Source organism: Typopeltis vanoorti, chromosome 22, assembly GCF_054136105.1.
Source record: "Typopeltis vanoorti isolate ZY-2024b chromosome 22, IOZ_Tvanoo_1.0, whole genome shotgun sequence".
Lineage (NCBI taxonomy): Eukaryota > Metazoa > Arthropoda > Arachnida > Uropygi > Thelyphonidae > Typopeltis > Typopeltis vanoorti.
In genome coordinates, this window is record NC_143570.1 from 59,714,065 (window position 1) to 59,736,562 (window position 22,498).

The following is a 22,498-nucleotide window of genomic DNA, read 5'->3' on the forward strand; positions in this document are numbered from 1 at the left end:
GTGTGATAGGAGAGAATGACGAGCGAAGTATGAATGAGAAAATAAGAGTCAAGAGTGTGGAAGTTTTGAATGACTGTGAAGTTTATGGAGATGGTTTTGATTGGGTAAATGAATGGTGAGTAATAGTGACTAACTTGCAGAGAGGGGTAGATGAGCTGAAAGAGGAGGTGGAATATCTTGTGAATGAGATGAGAAGTATGAAAGATGAGATTGGGAGAATGGAAGAGATGTAATCAAGGCAAATCAGAGTAGTAAAATAAAGTTTTGGGAATGATAGAAGAGGAGAGTACAGAAGCAGTAGGAGAGAGGAATGAGAAAGGGATTTGGGAATGATAGTATAGAAACAGTAGAAGACAGGGAATGATAGAAGAGAATGGGAACAGTAGAAAAGAAAATGGGAACAGTATGAGAGGGAATGAGAACAGTAGGAGAGGGAATGAGAGAAAGAGTTATGTGAACAACAGAAGAGGAGAGAGGAAATGAGTTATGGGAATGATAGAAGAGGAGAGAATGGAAACAGTAGGAGAGAGGGAATGGTAAGAGGTGTAATGTATTGTGACTCAATGATCTGCAGTGTGCAAGATAGGATGCGCGAGGAGTGTTTGCCTGGAGGAACAATAGAAAGTGTGGCCATGGCAATTAAGAGGGGTGAAAGGGTGGATGAGATGATTGTGATGGTAGGAACAAATGACTTGAGAGGTTTATGTAAATTGGGCAGCAAGAGATATGAGATTCTTGCTTGAGGTAGTACAAAAGAAGATGCAGAGAGGAAATATAGTGTGCACGTTGTCTAGGTATGATTGTGATGAGCTGAGCAGAAGAGCAGTAATATTGAATAACATAATAGCTAGAATGTGTCAGAAGAGAGGATTGGAATATGTCGATGCTTGGAGAGCATTTCAGGACAGAGAGGAAAATTGTATGCGAGAGACTGCTTGCATTTGAATGAGGAAGGACGTAGGCATCTGGAGAGATTGCTGTTCTGAATGAGTCAGTGTGTCAATGAAGGGAAACTAGAATGCCCAAGGTGGATGGTAGCAGGGGTGGCCTCTTGAGGGAAAGGGTACTTGGAAAAATGGGGACAACATCAGGTAGTGCTGAGTCCAGTGGAGTCTAGAGGGGATAATGCTGGGTATAGAAATAGTGCCATTTTTATGCTTTATACTAATGCCAAGAATATCTGGAATAAAGGAAAGGAATTGGTAGTGCTGATAGCATCAGCCTGGCCGAAGATTATTGGGATCACTGAGACTTGGTTGACAGAAGAGGATATGATAATAGGAATAGAAGTAGCAGGGTACAGCATTTTTTGGCAGGATAGAAAGGGAAAGCGTGGTGGTGAAGTACTGCTTATGATAAGTGATGACTTATGTCTGCTAAGAGTGGAGGCTTTAGAAGGCAGCGACACTAATGATTTTGAAAGCATATGGTGTTAGGTAGAGATAGGCAAGATGGGATATTTAGTGGGTTGTTGCTACAAACCAAGGAGCACAGAGGGTGGGGACCAGGAGATGTTTAGACAGTTGAGCTTGGCAAGTGCAAGAAGAATTATGTTATGGGAGATTATAACTACAACAGTATAAACTGGGGAGAGGAAGATGCATGTAGCAATAAGGAAAAGAAATTTCTAGAATTCTTGAGGGACAAACATCTTAGGCAACATATAATAGGGAACAAGAGGTTCAAGAGTTTTGGATTTGGTGATAGCATCAGAAGAGTTGATAACAACTGAGATGACATCTCTCCCACCAGTTGGAGAGAGTGACCATATGATTTTGACTTGAAAAATAAATAGACATGCAGGAGTATCAAAGACACGGGAACGTATGTGGAATTATGAAGCAGGCGATTATAATAGTCTTAGGCGTCAATTTGGAGAAGTTTCATGGAGGGAGAAATTGGAAGGCCGGGATATCATTAGTGCTTGGGAAATTGTGAAGGAATATTTGTTAGCAGCAATGGAAAGCTGTATTCCACGAGTGAAGAAGAGGACACAATTTGGAGTAAAGTGGATGACAAACAATATTAAACAGGAACTTCATGCAATAAAGAGGCTATGGAAGAGATATAAGGAGACAGGTGAAGAGAAGATGCATGAAGAATATAAGACACAGGCCAGGAGAGTGACTAGCATGGTAAGGAAGGCGAAACTGGAATATGAGAAGAGATTGGCCCTAAGATCCAAAGAAAATCCCGAGAAATTTTTTAGCTATGTGGCCAGTAGGAGAAGAAATAATTGTGAAAGAATGACACTGTGGGATAAAAATGGGAATAGAGTGACTGATGCAGAGGACATAGTGGAATTGTTCAATGAACACTTTATTGGAGTATTTCATCCTAGAGGAGTAAATTTTAATACTAAATGGGATATGGCAGGTTCGAGGTTTAGAGGTGCAGGAGGAGAACGTGTTCCAAATACTGAGTACTCTGGGTGTCAGTAAAGCTGAGGGACTGTATGGCATTTCACCATGGGTTTTGAGAGAATATGCTAAGAAACTGACAGCTCCTATGACCTGGCTTTTCAATGAAAGTCTGGCTATGGGAAAGGTGCCCAGGGAATGGAAGGAAGGTAAGATAGTGGCATTGCATAAGGGTGGGTAGCAGACTGGAAGTGTCTGATTATAGGCCAGTTTGTGTGTCATCAGTAGTTGTTAAGATCTTGGAGAAATTAGTTAGGGACCATATACAACATTGAGCAGATGAGGGTAATGTTATCTGTGAGAGTCAACATGGATTTGTGAGGGGAGCTCTTCTTTTAGTAATATGCTAGCCTTTTATAATAAAGTTACAAGAGCAGTAGATGAGGGAAAGGCATATACTACCATTCTCTTGGATTTACCGAAGGCATTTGACAGAGTGCCACATGATAAGCTGATATTTAAGTTGCAGCACATGGGTTTGGATGTCAGGTTGGTCAACTGGATTCAGGATTGGCTGTCCGATAGGTATCGGAGAGTTGTGTATGGCGGGCAGTTTCAATGACACCTATAATCTATAGTGTTTAACCTTTATATCAATGACAGTGTCAGTGGATGGATTGCAGGGGGATATTGTTAGATCCCGAATGGACGAAATTTTAAAAAACCATTCTTTCAGAATCTAACATAAGAATTTGGCTAAACTCAGATAATACCTGGTTAACAGCACACAGTTCTGAATTTATGTTGTATAGGAAGTTGTGTAATAACATGTAAATCGCACTAGAAAAATCTTGTAATTGAAAACTAAACTGAAGGATTATCAGATTAATGAATTTGTAATAAGGAAATAGTAGTATAATCTTGTCCCATTAAGCTGTCTTAAAGTTGCCAAATAAGTTAAGAGTACGAGTGCAAAGGTCGAGTTATATACGCATGTATCGGCCGTAATGCTGCAAGCTACAACGTAAGAGGAAGATGACGCAAGCGGGATTCCCTAGAATACAGCACCTAACAGCAGCTAGGACTTTGAGGATCATCTTGAGGGCATGAAACTAAGGTTTGTGTGGAAAAGAAGGGACGAAATATATAAGGCAATGCGCGTGATAATGCGAGGCTTTTTTCTGGTTGTTCCTGACTTCACCTCGAGGATTCCTGACTAGTGGATGGAGTAGGGACTAGCGAGAGGGTCCCATAATGCCAGATAGCGGACAGGCATTCTGAGTAAGCTGAACAAGATTCCATGATGAGCAGCACTTGAATCATCGGCCTACGCAGAAATTGTGCCAGTCGCCAGATGTCCCACTCAAGTAGGAGCAGAGACAACCCTGTATCGAGGAGTGAAAAGTTCGAGTGCAGAAGAATCTAAAACAGATGGCAGAGTCATAAGCCTATCACAGAAGCAACCGATCGAAGGAGGACCCGAATAACACGTGGGCGTTAACAGACTTTCGGAAAAAGATTGGGTAACGTAAAGACCTTTACTATGTTTGAATGAGACAGAATTTAATGTTAGATTATATTAAGTGGACAATTCATAGTGGACTATACTCAGGATTTGTATTTTGAGATAGAGTAATTCTGCTGAACAAAGGAATGTCAGGAGTGAAATTTTAGCTGCATGTGACTGAGATTATATGTGAATTTGTAATTTTGTAGATGATCTATACCAGAATAGTAATGGGTTGTGAAATGTCTTTAAATGTAGCATGCAGTAAGAGTTTGATTTAGAATAACATAGTTAGCTAGTTTTAATGTTTTATAGTTTGTGTGTGATTAGCAATTTGATCTGCAAGTGTTTTGCTAAATTAGCAATGAGTAACTAACTTAGCAAGAGATTTTGAAAATCTTAGTATCCTATTCCAATTATAGCTGTAAAGTGTAATTTGTTCCAATAAACATGTTTTGTTGTACATGCCTGACTTATGCCTGATTTCGAAAATTCAAATTACCACTTGCAAAAATTTAGAACCATAGGTTCTAAATTAATGAAAGTGTTCGAGTAATAGATTATTGGCCACGATTGCAATTAGTACCAATATCTATTTAGTGTATATTAAAATGAATGCCAATTAACCTAGGAATATTCCCTGAATTTTGAATAAAATCTGGGGTTGATGATTGATAGAAACCTGAAATTCAAGGGACATATTGCAAAGGTGGTGGAGGTAACACAGAGGATTGTTGCAATCATAGGACTCTGGCTGGCACAGCAATAAAAAATAAATTTGCCAGTGTCCGAAAAGGAAGCATTCCTGGGTGGGGTTGAGTAAGGCACTCTTAAGGAAGTATATTAGTATATTATATCAGTGAAGAAAGTAAAGAAAAAATAAGAAAATATAAGAAGAGTAAGTAAGGTAAAATAAATAAATATAAAAGGAAGAGTGAAAGAAAGATACAAATAAATAAACAATAAATATAACAATATTCAGCTGTTTGCAGATGATGTGAAGCTGGGAAGAGTTATTAGTAATAGTGCAGATGTGGTAGTCATGCAACAGGATTTGAATAAGCTAGACAGATGGGCAAATGAACAGGGGTGTCAGTTTAATGCTGCAAAATGTAAGGCCTTGAGGTTTGGGATACTGCATACTCTATTGGAGGAGATATACCAGAGGAAGTAGGTGAGACAAGAGATCTGGGGTTGATGATTGATAGAAACCTGAAATTCAAGGGACATATCGCAAAGGTGGTGGAGGTAACACAGAGGATTGTTGCAATCATAAGAAGGAAGCTGACCTGCAGAGATAAAAGAGTTATCATTCCGTTGTATAAGACCCTGATCAGACCACACCTGCACTATTGTTCTCAGGATTTGAAGGGGATAAATTAACTGTGGAAAGAGTACAGAGGCAGATAACAAAGACAGTTTCAGGACTGTACAATGTTAGTTATGAGGATGCGAAACTTTTAAACTGTTGAGATGTAGTTACAGGTTTGACACTGGGGAGTTCTTTAGCTTGGTTGAACAGCAGGACGGAGTGATGACAAGGTGCCATACCTAGAAGTTACAAAAGGAAACTGCAAGCAAGAGGGTGAAGAGTGGTTTCTTTGCATGGAGGGTGGTTGAATGGTGGAATGCATTGCCTGATAGAGTGGTGAAAGCGAGAACGGTCAATGAGTGGTATGATAAACTTTGTGTTTCCAGGAAGAACTCCCAAGATGAGTCTTGATAGACTTGTGTTTCCTAGGAAGGACCTCCCGTGATGAGTTTTTTGACTCCTTGGAGGCCTAAATAATAATAATAATATCCACTGCAATTGTAACTTACCTCATATTGATGAAACGGGACGTATAATTCCTATCCATTAAAAAGAACACAAATAACACATTAAAATTTTGGTGAAGCAAGCCTCTCAGATTACACTCTTAACCCAATGCCAAATTGATTGGAAAAGTCCTTGTTCTTTACATCATACATAAACATGGTGTGAAAGCAAATTTCAAGCCTGTGAAATTTTGATCAACCATCTTAATCTTAACAATAATGGGAGCATAAAAATCCCAAGAATTTGGATGGCACACATTTAGCCCACTTAATTTCAAGTTTACTAGCAAATCCTTACTTTAGGATACTGAACAATAATTTCAGCTCTTATTGGCCACCATCCATCCATACTGTTTTGTTCTAATTTATATATGTATTTATATGATTTTGTATTTTGGTATTAGGCAGTGTCAAGTAGAGTGATTTGGGCAAATATCAAAATGGGGAACTGGACAATGAGACTTATTTGTGCCAATGGTCCCACAGATGGTTCTATTAAGGTAGAAGTGGAGGAATTTTTTGAGGCTCTAGAGAAAGCTACTGACACAATGAAAAAAGAATAGTTGTTCCTTGTTGGGGATCTAAATATAGTAGGAAGTGATTGTCAGATATACAAAAATGTTTTGGGAAAATTTGAGGAAAGGAGCAAAGCTAATAATAATGACAAATACCTGTTGGATTTCTGCTCAGGACATGGATTGGTTATTACTAACACCATGTTCCAACATAAAAATGTGCACAAATTCACATGGAGAGAAGAAGCAAGGAATAAGAAAAGTCTCATTGACTATGTTATTGTTGATAGTGATGTTTTCTTCTTGGTGCAGGACACCAGAGTGTACTGAGGATTTGAAATTGGAAGTGATCACTATTTAGTCTTGAGCAGGATAAAATTGAATTTCATATTGAAAAGAATAACATGTAAGAAAGTTTTAAAGCGAATAAAAGTTGAGCAGCTCTCAGATGTGAACTGTAGACTAAAATACACAAATATTATTGGGAAAAAAAATGAAAGAGTTTGAGAACAGGAACCAAACCTTGGAGATTCAGTGGCAAGCTTTGAAGAAATCCCCGATTGATTCAGCTAGAGAGGCATGTGGTGAAGTTCTCTGCAAGGATAGAAAAATTAGAACTCCATGGTGGACACAGGAAGTTAAAGAGGCAGTGAAGGAAAAGAAGAAAGCATATCTAAAGTTCCTGTCAAATAAGTCAGCTTGTGCTCTTAAAGAATATAGACACACATGTAAGAAAGTTAAACACTGTGTAAAACTAGCTAAACAAAAGTAATGGGAGGACTTTAGCAAGAACATAGAAAATAAATATCAAGAATGTGGCAAACTATTCTGGAGGTTGTTGAAGAAGCTTAGGAATGGAGGAAAGAGTGCTGTAAAAGGAGTTAGAGATGATAAAGGTGAAATGAAAACGGGAGAAAAAGATATCCTGGAAGTATGGAGTAATTACTTTGAAAATTTGCTACATGAAACAAGCAGTGATGACAGCACAGTGATAAAAAAAAAACACTGACCTGGCATGCAGTCAGGAATACATATCCATACTTGAAGTAGAAACAGCCATCAAAGGCTTGAAATGTGGAAAGGCAGCAGGAGTAGATGATATTCGACCAGAAATGCTGAAGTATGGAGGTATAAAAGTCTTACAGTGGCTGCACTGCATAGTTCAGAATGCCTGGACAGAGGGACTAATTCCCAATGATTGGAGTAGAGCTCTGATAGTACCCATATATAAAAAGCGAAATAAAACTGAATGTGAGAATTACAGAGGTATATCCCTATTGAGTGTTGCTTATTCTATTATCTATTTTCATATTTAATTTGTCATGTTCCACTTGCATAACAATATATCTAAAAGACAAAGATACAGATCCCATCTTTTTTTTATTATTATTATTTTTACAAATCTTACCTTTGAAAAGTTGTAAACATATAGTGCATTAAGATTGGAGGGGGGTAAGAATTTTTTTTTTCCTTCTATTTTTATACATTTTTTTACCTGATTCAGAAATCCTGCTCTAGAGAATAAACAGAACTTTCTCAAACCATTTCAGACCTCCAAAATAAACAGTGGAGGTCAATTTGTACATGAATAATAGGCTCAATGGAACATCTCAGCCAAGTTTATAAGAAGACTTGGCTTCTTATAAATCTATTTCTTGCATATAAAGTGGTTAATATGCAGGAAGTAGATTTATATCTGTATTGTCTGTAAATGGCATGTATTCTTCTTACTTTTGTTCTTCTTTTGTGGGATGAAAAACGTCAGTTTCTGGGAGGGAGAAACCCTGCTACATTAGTATCAGACCAGTTGAAAAACCACCATAAAGGTTCTCTGCATCCCAGACTGTTTTCAGAGCTTTTGTCTTTTATCACTGATGATTTTTAAGAACAATTTTCTACAGCTGCTATTCAAGTCACTTAAATAATATCTAAACACCACCAAAAAAAGAAAATATAAATTAATTTATTACTATTTTGCTGGTTTTCTACGTAGAAAACCTTCAAATAACAAATCACAGATGTGAAAAGCACTCAACTAAATCATTTCAAAAACAATTCGAATTGTAACTGAAAACAAACTAATGTCCTAACATGATGCCCTCTATGGGCTGGATAATCATGAAGTTAATTTGGAAAGAAATCAGATTATCTAGTCTCAGAATGGCTGTCTCCCAGAAATTTGAAAAATTAATGCAGATATATTTGTTGAGGTTGGGAGGGGTGATTCATAGCAGATGCCGATTCTAAAAATAGTCTCTCAGAACTATAATGAAGTCTACGTAATAGTGATAACCTCCATTTTATGTGAAGTAGTATCCAGAGCATGATCTACTAGTCCATACTTGCTATACAGATGATCAAAGACATTTTTGTGTTCTTCAAAGCAGATGTTATCTGATCCATTAGTATGTCCAAAGTAGGCTAAACTACAACTTTCCTTAACCTCTCTACCAGGCGAAGTGGATGAAATAGTGAGACTGCACTTCTTATCCATGTTATTCAATGGGTGTTACAGAATCATATCCAAATTTAGCTGGCCATTTATTGACGTCATGGCTGGTTGGGAGATTAAACTAAAAATCTGATCCTTAAATCTCTGTTTGGTATAAGTCCCAGTTTCTTTCTTCAGTTTCTCTTGTAACATTTTTTTTTTTTAAATCACTTCTTAAATATACTAGAAAAAAATTTACCTGAAACATTTGGGAAATTCCACTAATTCTCACATCTCTTGTGGACACTATGAGGGCTCTTCTCCATCTGGGAACTGAACTTCTGAATTATACAGTGATGCAAATGTAAAAACTTTTATGCCTGCATATCTGAGCAGTTTTGGTTGAATATCACATATGACAGCGAAATTTCCAATTTCATGTTTCAGATTACTATTTTTTTTTTTTAAGTGTTGATGTATACTTCTGAATGCATTCCTTTTGAATATTTTTTTGTTCTTGCTCCTTATCTTAGTTAATAATATCAGAATACAATTTTTATTGAATTTTGGATGTAATTTTTTGGAAGAAATTTCAATAATTACATTGCTTGCTATATGTTAAACATCTGGATAATTATTCTCTCTCTAAAATAAGATTTCTGTAATGCATAAATTAAGGAATCAACACACACACACACACACACACACACACAATGCTGATTCTGTCATTTGTGTGTATATATTATAACTAAAACATCTCATTTATTAGTACAACCTTTCATTTTTTGTTAACTGCTGATATGCATAAAGTTCTGAAAATTCATATTTAAGATTTATAAAATTACACTTAAACAAATTTTAAGTATACCTTAAACTTATTTAAGGTGCACATATTTTTAATTCATTATTAATTTAAGTCATTTTGCTGAATGCCCCCCCCCCTTTTTTTTTTGAATTAGTCATTTGTTTGTGTGCTTCTACATTATTTGTGTTTTGCATGTTCTATAACTTTTTCCTCCATATATTATGTTCTAAACAGGTATTTTTTTTTTTTGTTCAATCACATTTTGCTTTTTTATTATTTATGCCTACACAGACACACACACAAGTACATATATCTACTTGATATTTTTCCTTATAACCAAATAAAACGCACAGTGACCTTGTGTTTTTCCTCTCCCAAGTACACCTTTCATTAAAAAATTAAAAAAAAATCAGAAATCTGATAGTTTGCAAGTTTGGCTGTATTCATAGTATCAGACAGCATGATTAGTGAAAAGATGCATTAAGTCTTCTGTTTTAAATCTGTTGAAGACTTGCAAAAACTTGTTCTAGATAAGTTATAGTATCTACTGAACAGGCTCAGTAGATACTATTTTGTGCTTTGTCAATGTTGTTGACTTATTTATATTTACAAAACAAAACTGTCTTCATTGCACATTTATAGAAATGTCTCTCCATTATCTACTGGACCAGAAAAATACTTAGAGGCAATCCATTTATTACAGAAAATGGTTCATCATTCGGCACCAACAAGTAAAATGCATAAGTGGAAAGGAATTACTGATAATTAAATGAAAATGAAAATTAAGCAGCAAAATAAGAAACAACAAAGCACGGAAACAGGTGAGTCAGAAAGTGATGGAAAACAGGTAAGTGACGTTGTTAATAAAAAGAGAGAGAAGTTATTTGGCATGGTGACTATAATAAAACATGCTATTGATGAGCGAGTTATAACTTAAGAGTTTTCCTGGAGCAAAAATTAAGAATATAAAGAAAGCAATACAAAAACAGAAAAGTAAACAAATCGTAATTGTAGTAGGTACTAACGACTTAACTAGTGATAAGTTCAGTATGGGAGAGGACATGAAGGAGTTGCTGGAAGAGATGGCAAAGCGAAAATTCTCAGTATTTTACCTTGATATGATAAAAATGAATTAAGAAGAAGGGCAATGAGGACAAATGATTTGGTGCGTAGGCTGTGTAGAAGAAATGGATGCAATTTTTTGGATGTTTGGAGTGAGTATGAGGGAAGATTGGATTTGTATAAGAATGACGGCCTACACCTGAATGCGTTTGGTATCATGAGTCTAGAAAAACTAATAACTGTCATGAGACCTAACAGAGAGAGAGAGAGAGAGTCAGGGAAACTAAATTATAAAGGAAGGAATGGTGAGAATGTGAGTGTAAGAGCAACAATGTTACATAACTGTGTCAATAACGATGGGGGGAATGAACTTTGTCAGGGAAATGTTGATGAGGAGAGAATGATTTCGACTTTGTGTTCATCCGGTTAAGACCCATCAAATGTGTGAAAAGATGTCAACATGTATATGGCACTAGAGAAGAATAAAGATCTGCAAGTTGTCCAAATATTAGAAACAAAGGGGTAGAGTTTGTTGCCTTAATCAATATGTTGGGACATCAGATTGTAGGCATTAGCGAGACCAGGATATCAGAATCAGACATACTGACTGGTATCGAGTGTAAAGGGTACACTATTTTTAGGAATGATAGAGAGGAGGGGGGGTGTGCTGCTAACGATATCAGATGACGTAAATCCAGTTAGAGTTGAGACCTATGATTGTAGTACAACTACTAACAGTAAGTTTGAAGCCATCTGGTGTGAGGTGGAATCTAACAAGATCAATTACATAGTAGGGTGTTGTTACAGGCCTCGTGGATCAGTTGCTAGTTAGTGATGAAGAAATGTATCACCAAATAGAAAAGATGAGCATGAAAAGAGTAATCATACTGGGAGACTTTAATTATCCAAATATCGATTAGGTAGCAGTAGAATCTCATGAGAAGAATAAAAATGCATTTATTGAGCTGTTGAGAGACAACACCTCTCAAGAGGTATGTGACAGAAGGAACTCGAGGTCAAAGAGTGTTAGATTTGATTACAGCGTGAGAGGGCATTTCAGTTAAAGATGTAACTATTCTGCCTCCGGTTGGTGACAGCGATCATGGGGCACTCACTTGGGAAGTGACTAAGTTTATGAATGTTCCATTCAGAAAAGGTTAATTACAAAGATGCTGAACTACAAAGGAGGAAATTATGACCAATTGAGGAGTATACTAAGTTCAGAGGAATGGGATCAGTTGATGAATGGTAAGAATATTGACAGTGCATGGGAAGTATTTAAACAATACTTAAATGATGCAATATCAGAGTGTGTCCTGAGAGTTTGAAGAAAAATAGGGTAGGGGTCAAATGGATATGTAATCTTATTAAGCAAGAGATTCATATGAAAAGGATGATGTGGAAGGAATACCGTGTGCATAAAAATGATGTGCATTATGAAAATTATAAACAGCAGGCTAGAATAGTCACAACTGTTGTATGGAAAACAAAGTCTGAGTATGAAAAGAAACTGGCTCTGCTTGCTAAAGACAACCCACAAGAATTCTATCAATATGCTGCAAGTAAAAGAAAGAATGAATATGAAAGAATAACTCTTCTATACGTGCAGATAGTGTGAGGGTTACAGATGCAGAAGAGGTTGTTCAACTAATGAGTGCCCATTTTGTTAAAAGTTATCGACCTGGTGTATGCAACATTGAGCTCACTGCTACCTCTTCACTGGATGAAGAAACTCAGGTGTATGAGGACAAGATATTAGAGCTGTTGCACAAACTGAATAAGAATTCAGCAATAGGGACTGATGGGATATCAGCAAGTGTGCTAAAAGTGTTCAAATGAACTGGCTATGCCTTTGACCAGGCTTTTTATTATGAGTCTCAGAACATGGAACATTCTGCAGGAATGGAAAGCATGTATGGTAATTCAATTGCACAAGGGTGATGCAAAGACCAATGTATCCAACTATCGACCAATTATAATCTCAAGAGTGGAGGTGAAAATTTTGGAAAAATTGGTTAGGACTGGTATTCAGGAATGGGTTGACAGTGAATTTCTATTTTGCAATGAGCAACATGGACTTAGTAAAGGAAGGCCATGTTTTAGCAAATTGCTCACATTCTATAATATTACCATTGAACAAGACAAGAGGAATGTATACACCATGATACTTTTGGATTTTGTTAAGGCTTTTGACAGAATGCAGCATGGTGGACTGTTGCATAAATTGGAAAATATAGGTTTGGATTATAGAATATTAGCATGGATAAGAGGATGGCTCTTGTCCATGCTAATATTCTATAATTCAAATTTCTATAACTGACAGATATCAAAAAGAGGTATATGGGGGATGTGAGTCTACAAGATTTAAGGTACCACAAGGATCAGTCCTTGGTCTACTGTTATTCAATCTGTACATTAATGATATTGGGAAGGATTTGGCAAGCTGTATAGCTATTTGCTGTTGATGCAAAGATAGGTAGGGTAATCAGGAATGCTGCTGATATGCAGTACTTGCAGAATGATTTCAATAGGCTGGAATTATGGGCATGGGAAAATGGATGTCAGTAAATGTAAAGTCATTCATTTCAGCGTGATTAGATATCCAATGTCATATTATATTGGTGGGATTATGCTTGAAGAAACTGATGAGGCAAGGGATCTTGGAATGTTAGTAGATAGGAAGTTGAAGTTCAGGGGCCACGTTGTAAATACAACTCAAAACATAATCGCAATGCTGAAACAAATGTTCACATGTAAAGACAAGGATGTTGTTTTGGCTCTTTAGAAGGCCTTGATATGACCTCAAATTGGACTATTGTGCACAGGTCTGATTTCCTTGTTTTCGTCATGATTCTGATATATTGGAGAGAGAGAGAGAGTGCAAAGGAGAATGTTAAAAACGATATCAGGATTTTGGAATGCTGATTATAAAGACAGATTGAGAATTTGTAGACTGCAGACACAAACAAACAGGAGAAAGACGGGCGATATGATTGAGATTTAGAAACTTTTGAAAGGGTCATACAGGATTTCAATTGATGGAATTTTTTTCAATTTACGGAGGGTGGGGAAAGGACAAGAGGGCATCCTTGGAAGCTGAGAATGAATGCCACTAAGAAACAGGCAAGGTCTAGATTTTTCTCTCATAGGGTGGTGCGTGAATGGAATGGATCGCCATTGGATATTGTGAGTGCAAGCAAGAATAAGTATGATAACTGGTGTGTGTGTGTGTGTGTGTGTGTGTGTGTGTGTAGTATGTGGCCTCCCTCGATGAGCCCCTGACTCCCTGGAAGTCTCTCTTAATAATATGTTCAGGCATGCTAGATGTGGACTGCATACCCAGAAAATTCCCAAAGAACTAGTTTTTTAGCATTATTTAATTGAAATACATTTTATTTATTTATCAGTTATTTGAAATAACTAATCATGAATCATTATAAACATCATGACAATCAGAATGTGACTAAATGAGATAAGGCAAGCATTGTCATCAAAGAACATATTGGCTATTCATATATGAAGAGAGTAATGCAATTCCTTAGGTGGAGTCTTCAATGAGGTATCTGATTGCATTTTAACAGCTAAAGGGGAGATGAGATTATGCATCTGACACATGTAGCACTAAGTGAAATTTACATAGGAAATAAATTATTATTATTATTAATATTATTACGTCACACCTCCAGGCAGTCCAAGGATTCATCGAATGAGGTCACCTACTCTACAACTCTGTCTCCACCACTCAATCCACCAACACCATCGACTGTCCATTACCACCACCACTAGTAATTCCACAGACAATCACAAACATTAATACCCATGGCAGGATTTGAGCCTGCAGCCTTTTGGCTGGAGAACAGATACAATAACCACTCGGTCAACCAGGCTGGCAATAAAGATGTGCAGGCTCTCAACAGCAAAGGCAGCTTGCTCAGCAGATTATCTGTAGCTGAGAAATGAAGTACAATTTGTGCTTTCCTGATAGATAATTGTGTATTTTTTTTAAACTGAGATTTATTTTTATCCTTCTTGGCAACAGCAAACAGTTGAAATATTTTGTGTGTGCCAATATTTTGTTTTCAGACTGAGAATATGAGGAAAAGTTAAAAATTGTTAGACAATAAGCCATGTCCATCTCTTCAAAATTTATATACCATTCACATCTCAGAAACAAAGGATTAAACTGAAGTATAAACAGAATGGTTTTCCTTAATAAGGTAAGTTTTTATAAATATTTAACGAGCTTTTAATAATGTTGCCTTACTATAGCACACCCACTGGAATACCCACAATATATCAATGACTGCTACTATATTATAACACAACACTTCCAACATGAAAAATTTAAATATTGACATGAAACATCTGAAAGCATTTTACTCATTGCAGAGAGTGTCTGCTTTTCCACAAGCAGAAAATAGTTTTTATTTCTCTAAAAGTAGCAAGCTTTTATTTCTCTTTTATTCAGCATTCTTTTTATTTGTTTCTGATTTTTTAAAATCTACAGTTGCCTCTTGAAGAATGCAGGTTTGAACTGTGCAGATCCACTTATACACCATTTTTTTTTTTAAATAAATATATCATCATTATCAAATTCCAGATGTACCCTCAAAGGTTGTACACGATATTATGATAGTACTAGATAAAGAATTCACATCATTGCTAACTTCCTATCAACAATTTTCCTCCAAATCAATCTGTTATATGTGAAGACTCCAACATTATCAGATCTTATACAGGGTGGCCATAAATTAACTTTCCTCGTTGAAGGTATCTGTAGCTAAAACTAATACACGGAATGAGACCACATTTTATACTGAGACTTTCGAAGGCATGGGAAGATGAATTCTACAAAAAAAAGATTTAGTACCAAAAGTCGCCGATAAGAGAAATTTTGGCACTGGCAAAGCTGAAAGCAGTCAAATATTTGCAGTAAACGCAGGTAAAAAGGATTATGCAAATTTTACTGTGCATACATGACAGTAATGCCACCAATTCCACTTAAAAAGGGATTGGGAACGGTCAGGTAGTTATTCGAATGACTGATGAATTGTGCTCAATATGCGTCATACTTTGCCTCAGCGTGCTTTACTTTAAACAGTGCAATGTCATAGCGGCCCTTCAGGAATTTAGAAGGCTTCATAACCTGCGTACAGGTCCTATGTCAGCTGTAGCACTGAGAGCTATGATTAAGAAGTTTGAAGAAAATGGATCACTTGGAGTTAGACCTGGCAGAGGACGGAAAGCAGTGCAAGAAGAGACAGTAACAGACGTTGCTATTGCAGTGTTCGACGACATAGGGACCAGTACTGGTCCAAGCACTAGTGCCATAGCTTGCAAACTTGATATGGCTTATGGTACAGTCTGGAAAATGCTTCACTTCTATCCGTATACAGTCGTGTGCAAACACTAATAGCACAGATTATGATAAGCACATGATCTTCGCGCTAACATTTCTTGCCTGAATGGAGGTTGACAATGACTGACCTTGGAGAATATTGTGGGGTGACGAAGCTAATTTTTATCTGAATGGGTCGGTCAACACTCACAACTGCAGAATTTGGGCATCTGAACATCCCCAAGCGATCCAGCAAGTACCACTGCATTCTCCAAAAGTAACCGTGTGGTGTGGCTTCACAGCCAATTTCATAATAGGACCATACTTTTTTTGAGCATATTACCCCTACAGGTCCTGCAACCTGCTCCATTACTGGAGAGATTTATCGACGAATGCTGGAAAATGTTTTCATTCCTGCATTGCAGCATAGACAATGTTTGGACTCCATAATTTTTATGCAGGATAGAGCATGGCCACACGCTGAATGTTCAGTGCAGCGTCTTTTACGCCGGCATTTCAGTAACGAGAGAGTTATCAGTCAGTTCTTTCAAACGGCATGGTCGCCTTTATACCTGGGCATCACTCCAGGGTTTTATAGAGAACATAAAACGGACTGTTATGAACATCCAATCTGACTCCTTACACTCAGCTGTAGAGCATGTCGCACACCAGATGCAATTTGTTGTACACAAGAAAGGTCAGCACATTGACAATCATGTATGTGGTCCAGGGGACCCTGATTCTGATGAATAAAACATTATTTCCTGTGAGTTCAATGACTACATTAATTTCTGTGTCTCTCGCAAGTTGTAATTTTAGTATAATTATTATTATTATTATCATTGTAACGCACCACATATCTAGCTTGAAGGAATGAATGACGCGGCTGTCGCTTACACCCGTCAAAATGTTATTATTCCATTTTATCTGCCTTTAATGTAATTATCTGATTGTTTTCATTTCCGCCAGTACCAAAATATCCCCTATCGGCGACTTTTGGTACTAAATCTTTTCTTTTTGGGGGAATCATCTCCCCATGCCTTCAAAACTCTCGATATAAAATTTGGTCTCATTCCATTCATTGGTTTTAGCTACAGATGCCTCCAAAAGAGGGAAAGTTATTTTATGGCCACCCTATACTTCTTACTGTAATAATTCATCTATATCTTTGTCTTCCTCTGCATCTTTTTCCTGCCAACCTGGCAGAGAACACTTGTTTTGCTAATCTTTCTTTTTCCATTCTGTTTAAGTGATCATAGCACCTGAAATTAGTTTTGTTAACACATTCCTGGATGTGAACATTGTCAAGTTATTTCCTAATTTTAATATGACATTGCCATTAATGTCATCTGTTCACGCCCTCTCGGGGTATGAACAGGGCTCTCATTTCTGTGGTCTCTAGTTTTTGGTTAAGTGTTTTATTTCTAACCCAGCTCTCCAAGGCATTAGTTAAAATTGGTTTGAACAGTGTTTTGACCAATTTGTCTTTTATTCCACATAAATTTATTCAGTTGACAGGAAAACGACCCAGAGGAAGACCAAGATATAAGTGGATTGATACGGTACAAAGTGCCTTAGACAACAGAAATATAACTTTTTTTTTAATATTTACAATTAAATAAATTTCACTGCGGTTAATACGTGTGTGTCTTTTAATTAAAATAGAAATATAAGATCTGATAATGTTGGAGTCTTGACAAGTAACAGACTGATTTGGAGGAAACTTGTAGATAGGAAGTTAGTAATGATGTAAATTTTTCAATTAGTACTATCATATCCTGTACATCCCTTGAGGGTACATGTCAGGAATTTGATGATTCTTAAGCATTACTGGTCATATATCATCTACTCCTGCTGCTTTTCCACATTTCAGGCTTTTGATGACTTTTTCTACTTCAAGTATGGATATATATTCCTGATTGCATACCTGTTGAATGTTTTTTTACCACTGTGCTTTGACTGCTTGTTTCATTTAGTAATTTTTCGAAGTAATTACTCCATACATTAAGGATTTCTTTTTCTACAGTTTTTGTGTCACTTTATTCTCTAATTCCTTTTTATAGCACTCTTTCCTCCATTTCTGTGCTTTTTCAACACCTCCAGAATATTTTGCTGCCTTCTTGGTATTTATTTTCTATGTTCTTGCCAAAGTCTTCCCATGACTTTTGTTTAGTGTCAAACATTTGTCTCATTATTCTCTAAGACAGCGCTTCCCAAACTGTGGGCCACAGTTCCCTTGGGGGGCCATTAGTGTTGTTGAAGGGGACTGTGAAATAATGGAAACAAATTTAAAATGTTTAAGACGAAGTGTGTCATGTCAAATGTGTATCTAAGATGCTAAAAATGTAATTTTTGCATTTGATTTTTGAAATATTCGCTGTGTATGTTTTGTATTGAATATAAATACAATAAATATTATAATGATATATGTCTGTATTATGATTTTTTCTCGATGAGGGCGGTGAAATATTTTAATTTTTGCAAAGGGGGGGGGGGCTTTACATCCATAAGTTTGGGAAGCGCTGCTCTAAGAGAACAAACTGACTTATTCACTAGGAACTTTCCATATGCTTTCTTCTTTTCCTTCACTGTCTCTTTAATTTCCTGTGTCCACCATTGAGTTCCGAATTTTCTATCCTTGCAGACAATCTCACCACATGCTTATCTGGCCGAATCAATCAATGTTTTCTTTGGGGATTGCCACTGAATCTCCAAGGTTTGGTTCCAGTTCTCAACCTCTTTCATTTTTTCTTGAATAATGTTTGTGTATTTCAGTCTACAATTCACATCCGAGAGCTGCTCAATTTTTATTCGCTTTAAAACTTTCTTACAATTTCTTCTTTTCAATATGAAATTCAATTTTATCCTGCTCAAGACTAAATGTGATCACTTCCAATTTCGAATCCTCGTACATTCTAGTGTTCTGCACCAGTGAGAAAACATCACTATCAACAATAACATAGTCAATGAGACTTTTCTTATTCCTTGCTTCTTCTCTCCATGTGAATTTTTGCACATTTTTATGTTGGAACATTGCATTAGTAATAACCAGTTCATGTCCTGAGCAGAAATTCAACAGGTATTTGCCACTATTATTAGCCTTGCTACAAATCCCAAAATATTGCTGTATGTCTGACAATGATTTCCTACTCTGCTATTTAGATTACAACAAAGACTACTTTTCTTTTTTTTATTATGTTAGTTGCTTTCTCTAAAGCCTCAAAAAATTCTTTCAATTCTATCTTAATAGAACCTTCTGTGGGATCAAAGACACAAATACATCTCACTGTCCAGTTCCTCATTCTATTTTCCCACATCACTCTACTTGATATTGCCTGCCATTCAAGAAGATTATCCTCATATTTAATGTTGAATACTATAGCAATTCCTTTTCCCTGATTGTTATTGCCTGAATAACAATCAGGTCACCCCTATTATGTTGATCTTGTACATATCCAATTCTTCTACTAGTTCCATTTCTTTGCCATTTAGGCTTCTTATGTAGATAGTACCGATCTGGAACTCTAGCAATGTTGAGTTGGGTTGTCTTTCAGGATTTGTTCCAGTAGCTGACTTTTCGCTGTTCGCTCTGGCGAAAACAATGGCGGACCTCTTTAACCAAGCAACGTCCAGGTTGGGATGAAATTCTGTCATGTTGTACCATCATTTTATTTGTGGTTTAAACCACAAACTGAATTATTGAATAAATATATTGGAAATTTTTTTTAGAGACTCTGACAACTTGAACAAATTCTCAGACAAACTGTGTTGTTTAGAAATATCAAAAAAATTAAGAAAAGCTTAAGTATGCCATGAATGCATAAAATATATGTAGATACTAGTCTAATTTATCATTTACTACCATAAAATATATACCAATCTATTATAAAAAAAAACTTAAAATTTATCAAAACTTACGCACACACACTTTCAGACTTTACATGGCTATTTGCAGCGAGACAAATGTAAACAAACATAAAGAGGCAGTATTAAATCATAACTGCATAAAATAAAAAAAATGTAAGGATTCATTCATTAGTGTGAAAGCTAGACTACCATAATGCTGCTTCTTTGTTATCAATGCATGAATCGTTATACCTGTAAATAAATACGAATAATTTTTTCACGTTATCTTTTCATTTTTGATGTCTAATGTTAGTAATATGTATGACATCTACAGTGTTTGTATCATATAAGACAATACTAATGTAAAAATATGATTCATCTTGAAAACAAATGACGTAAACTTACAGTATTGATAAACACAATACAGAACTGTGAATATACTTACGATTTTCTGTAATAATGTTTTCTTTTTTCTAGCTTACTTTATTTTAAGAATATAGTATATAACACATAAATACCATACAAAATATGTTTATCCATTAGATATCCAATGTCATATTATATTGGTGGGATTATGCTTGAAGAAACTGATGAGGCTGGGGATCTTGGAGTTTTAGCAGACAGGAAGTTGAAATTCAAGGGTCATATAGCAAAATTTGTAACTACAACTCAGAGAATAATGGCAATGCTGAAATTAATCTTGACATGTAAAGAAGAGGAAGTCATTTTGCCTCTTTACAAGGCCATGATAAGACCTCACTTGGACTTTTGCACAGAGGTCTGATCTCCTGGTTTCCATGGTGATTCTGACACAGTGGACAGAGTGCAAAGGAGAGTGTCAAAAATGATATCAGGATTGCAGAATACAGAAAATGAAGACAGATTAAAAATTTGTAGGCTGCAGACACTAGCAAACAAGAGAGCGAAAGGTGATATAATTGCTCTGAAAGGGTTACACAGAATTACAATAGATGGAATTTGTCATTTTATGGAGGGTAGGGAAAGGACGAGAGGGCATCCATGGAAGTTGAGAATGAATGATGTCAAGAAGGAGTTAGGGCTAGATTTTTTTTCATAGGGTAGTATGAATGAATTCAACAACAGGTATGATAGCTGGTGCAAATAGTATAGTGACCCTTAATGATTCCTGACTCCCTGGAGGTCTTTCTTAATAATAATAATAATAATACACATACAGAATAGAGTTGTTTGAACATATTAAACTTAAAGAAAAGGGGAAAAGAGTAAGCGACATCACATAAATTGCAGTAATTCCAATACCAGAGAAACCTAATGCTATAGACGACTGAAAAAATTACTGCACAACTAACTCTTCCCACATGCTTCAAAAATACTTCTCAAAATAGAATAACAAAATAGAAGCAAAGTTAAGTGAAGATCAGTTTGATTCAGAGGTAACACATCTAATTATCCTATAAATGTGCATATATATATATATATATATATATATATATATTTAATACAGAAGATTGTTCCAAAGAATAGAAGTATATGGAATAAAGTAAGAAGATGAAACATTGGTTTGGTGAAATTAAAGGTGACCAGTATAGAGATGTCGACCAGCAACTGCTCATGCTTGTACATGATTAGAGGAAAGTGATCCATGTCAGTGGAACAGTAACCATGGAAACATCTAAAGAAAAGACATAATGTAGGAGTATTTATGAGAAAGTGACTGAAGGGAACCAGTGAGAATGGGGTATCTATTAAGGAAACAGATACAATCACACATTCCGAAGAAAGGTTTTTGGTGCAAACAAACTGTGAGCAGAAGAGAAGTAACGTTTAGAACAAAAAAGAATATCAAACTTTTGGGAGATCAAAGGGACTATGAATGACATGTTCATGCCAGGATAGGCTAGGTGTGAAAGTAAGCCAAAGAAAATAAATCTGATCTTGGTTGGTGAGCAGAATTTTATCAAAAGTGAGTAAGATCAAGGAATTGTGAAGGAGTCTTTCTTTAGGGAAATAATTGTGGCCTGGTTGGCCAAATTGTTAGTGTATATAATCCATCCAAAAGGCTGCAGGTTCAAATCTCGCTGTGGGCATGGATGTTTATGATTGTCTGTGAAAATAATGTCTAGTGGTGATGAGCAGTAGATGATGATGGTAGTTGCAGTTCACTGTAGTTGGTGGATTGAGTGGTGGAGACAGAGTGGTAGAGTAGGTGCCCTTCCTCGATGAGTCTTTGGACTCCTTGGAGGTGTCACATAATAATAATAAATAAGGCAGATTTATGTTTTGGTAGCATTATAATTTACTAAATTATCTTCACCCCACTTGAGAATAGCTAGAGGATTGGTGTTTTAGGCATTGGTCATAGAAGCTCTTGAAACCTGAGTTATCTGAATACCAACAGTTTTTATGAAGAGGAATGGAATGTCCTATCATCATCAATAAATAAAATCATAAAATAAAATGTCATATATCATGTCTTCTACTAGTAGTTTTAATATACAAAACAACTTCTACTGTTTCATTCTGTAATATAACTCAACTGAAATCTTACAATAACAATATCAAGGCCTGGTGCCAGATGATCAGGAAGAGTCATTTTCATTACTTCCTCTTCTGGAAGACCATCAAATCTGTCTGTTCGCTTTCTTTGTTTAAAGGTATCTGTAATTCTTTCCTGCTTTATACGTCTGATGCCCTCTGCTGTACCAATATATTCATATCTAGAAGAATAAAATGGCAAATTATCAATTATTGACAGTATTATAAATATCAACAAAAAAGCAATCCTATCAGGATGCTCAGCAGAAGTTTAGTGTTGTGCACTATACAATGTTGAG

General features: G+C 36.2%; 1 protein-coding gene across 2 annotated transcripts in view; it reads right to left on the bottom strand.

Annotated features, from left to right (window-relative positions):
• The window catches only part of Tdg (Thymine DNA glycosylase), a 234,747-nt gene that overhangs the window by 131,532 nt on the left and 80,717 nt on the right, over positions 1-22,498 (bottom strand). For both annotated transcript variants that reach the window (XM_090412150.1, XM_090412151.1), the window contains exon 4: positions 22,213-22,381. In XM_090412150.1, the coding sequence (XP_090268276.1) occupies positions 22,213-22,381 (169 nt within the window). The remainder of the gene's footprint in view (positions 1-22,212; positions 22,382-22,498) is intronic.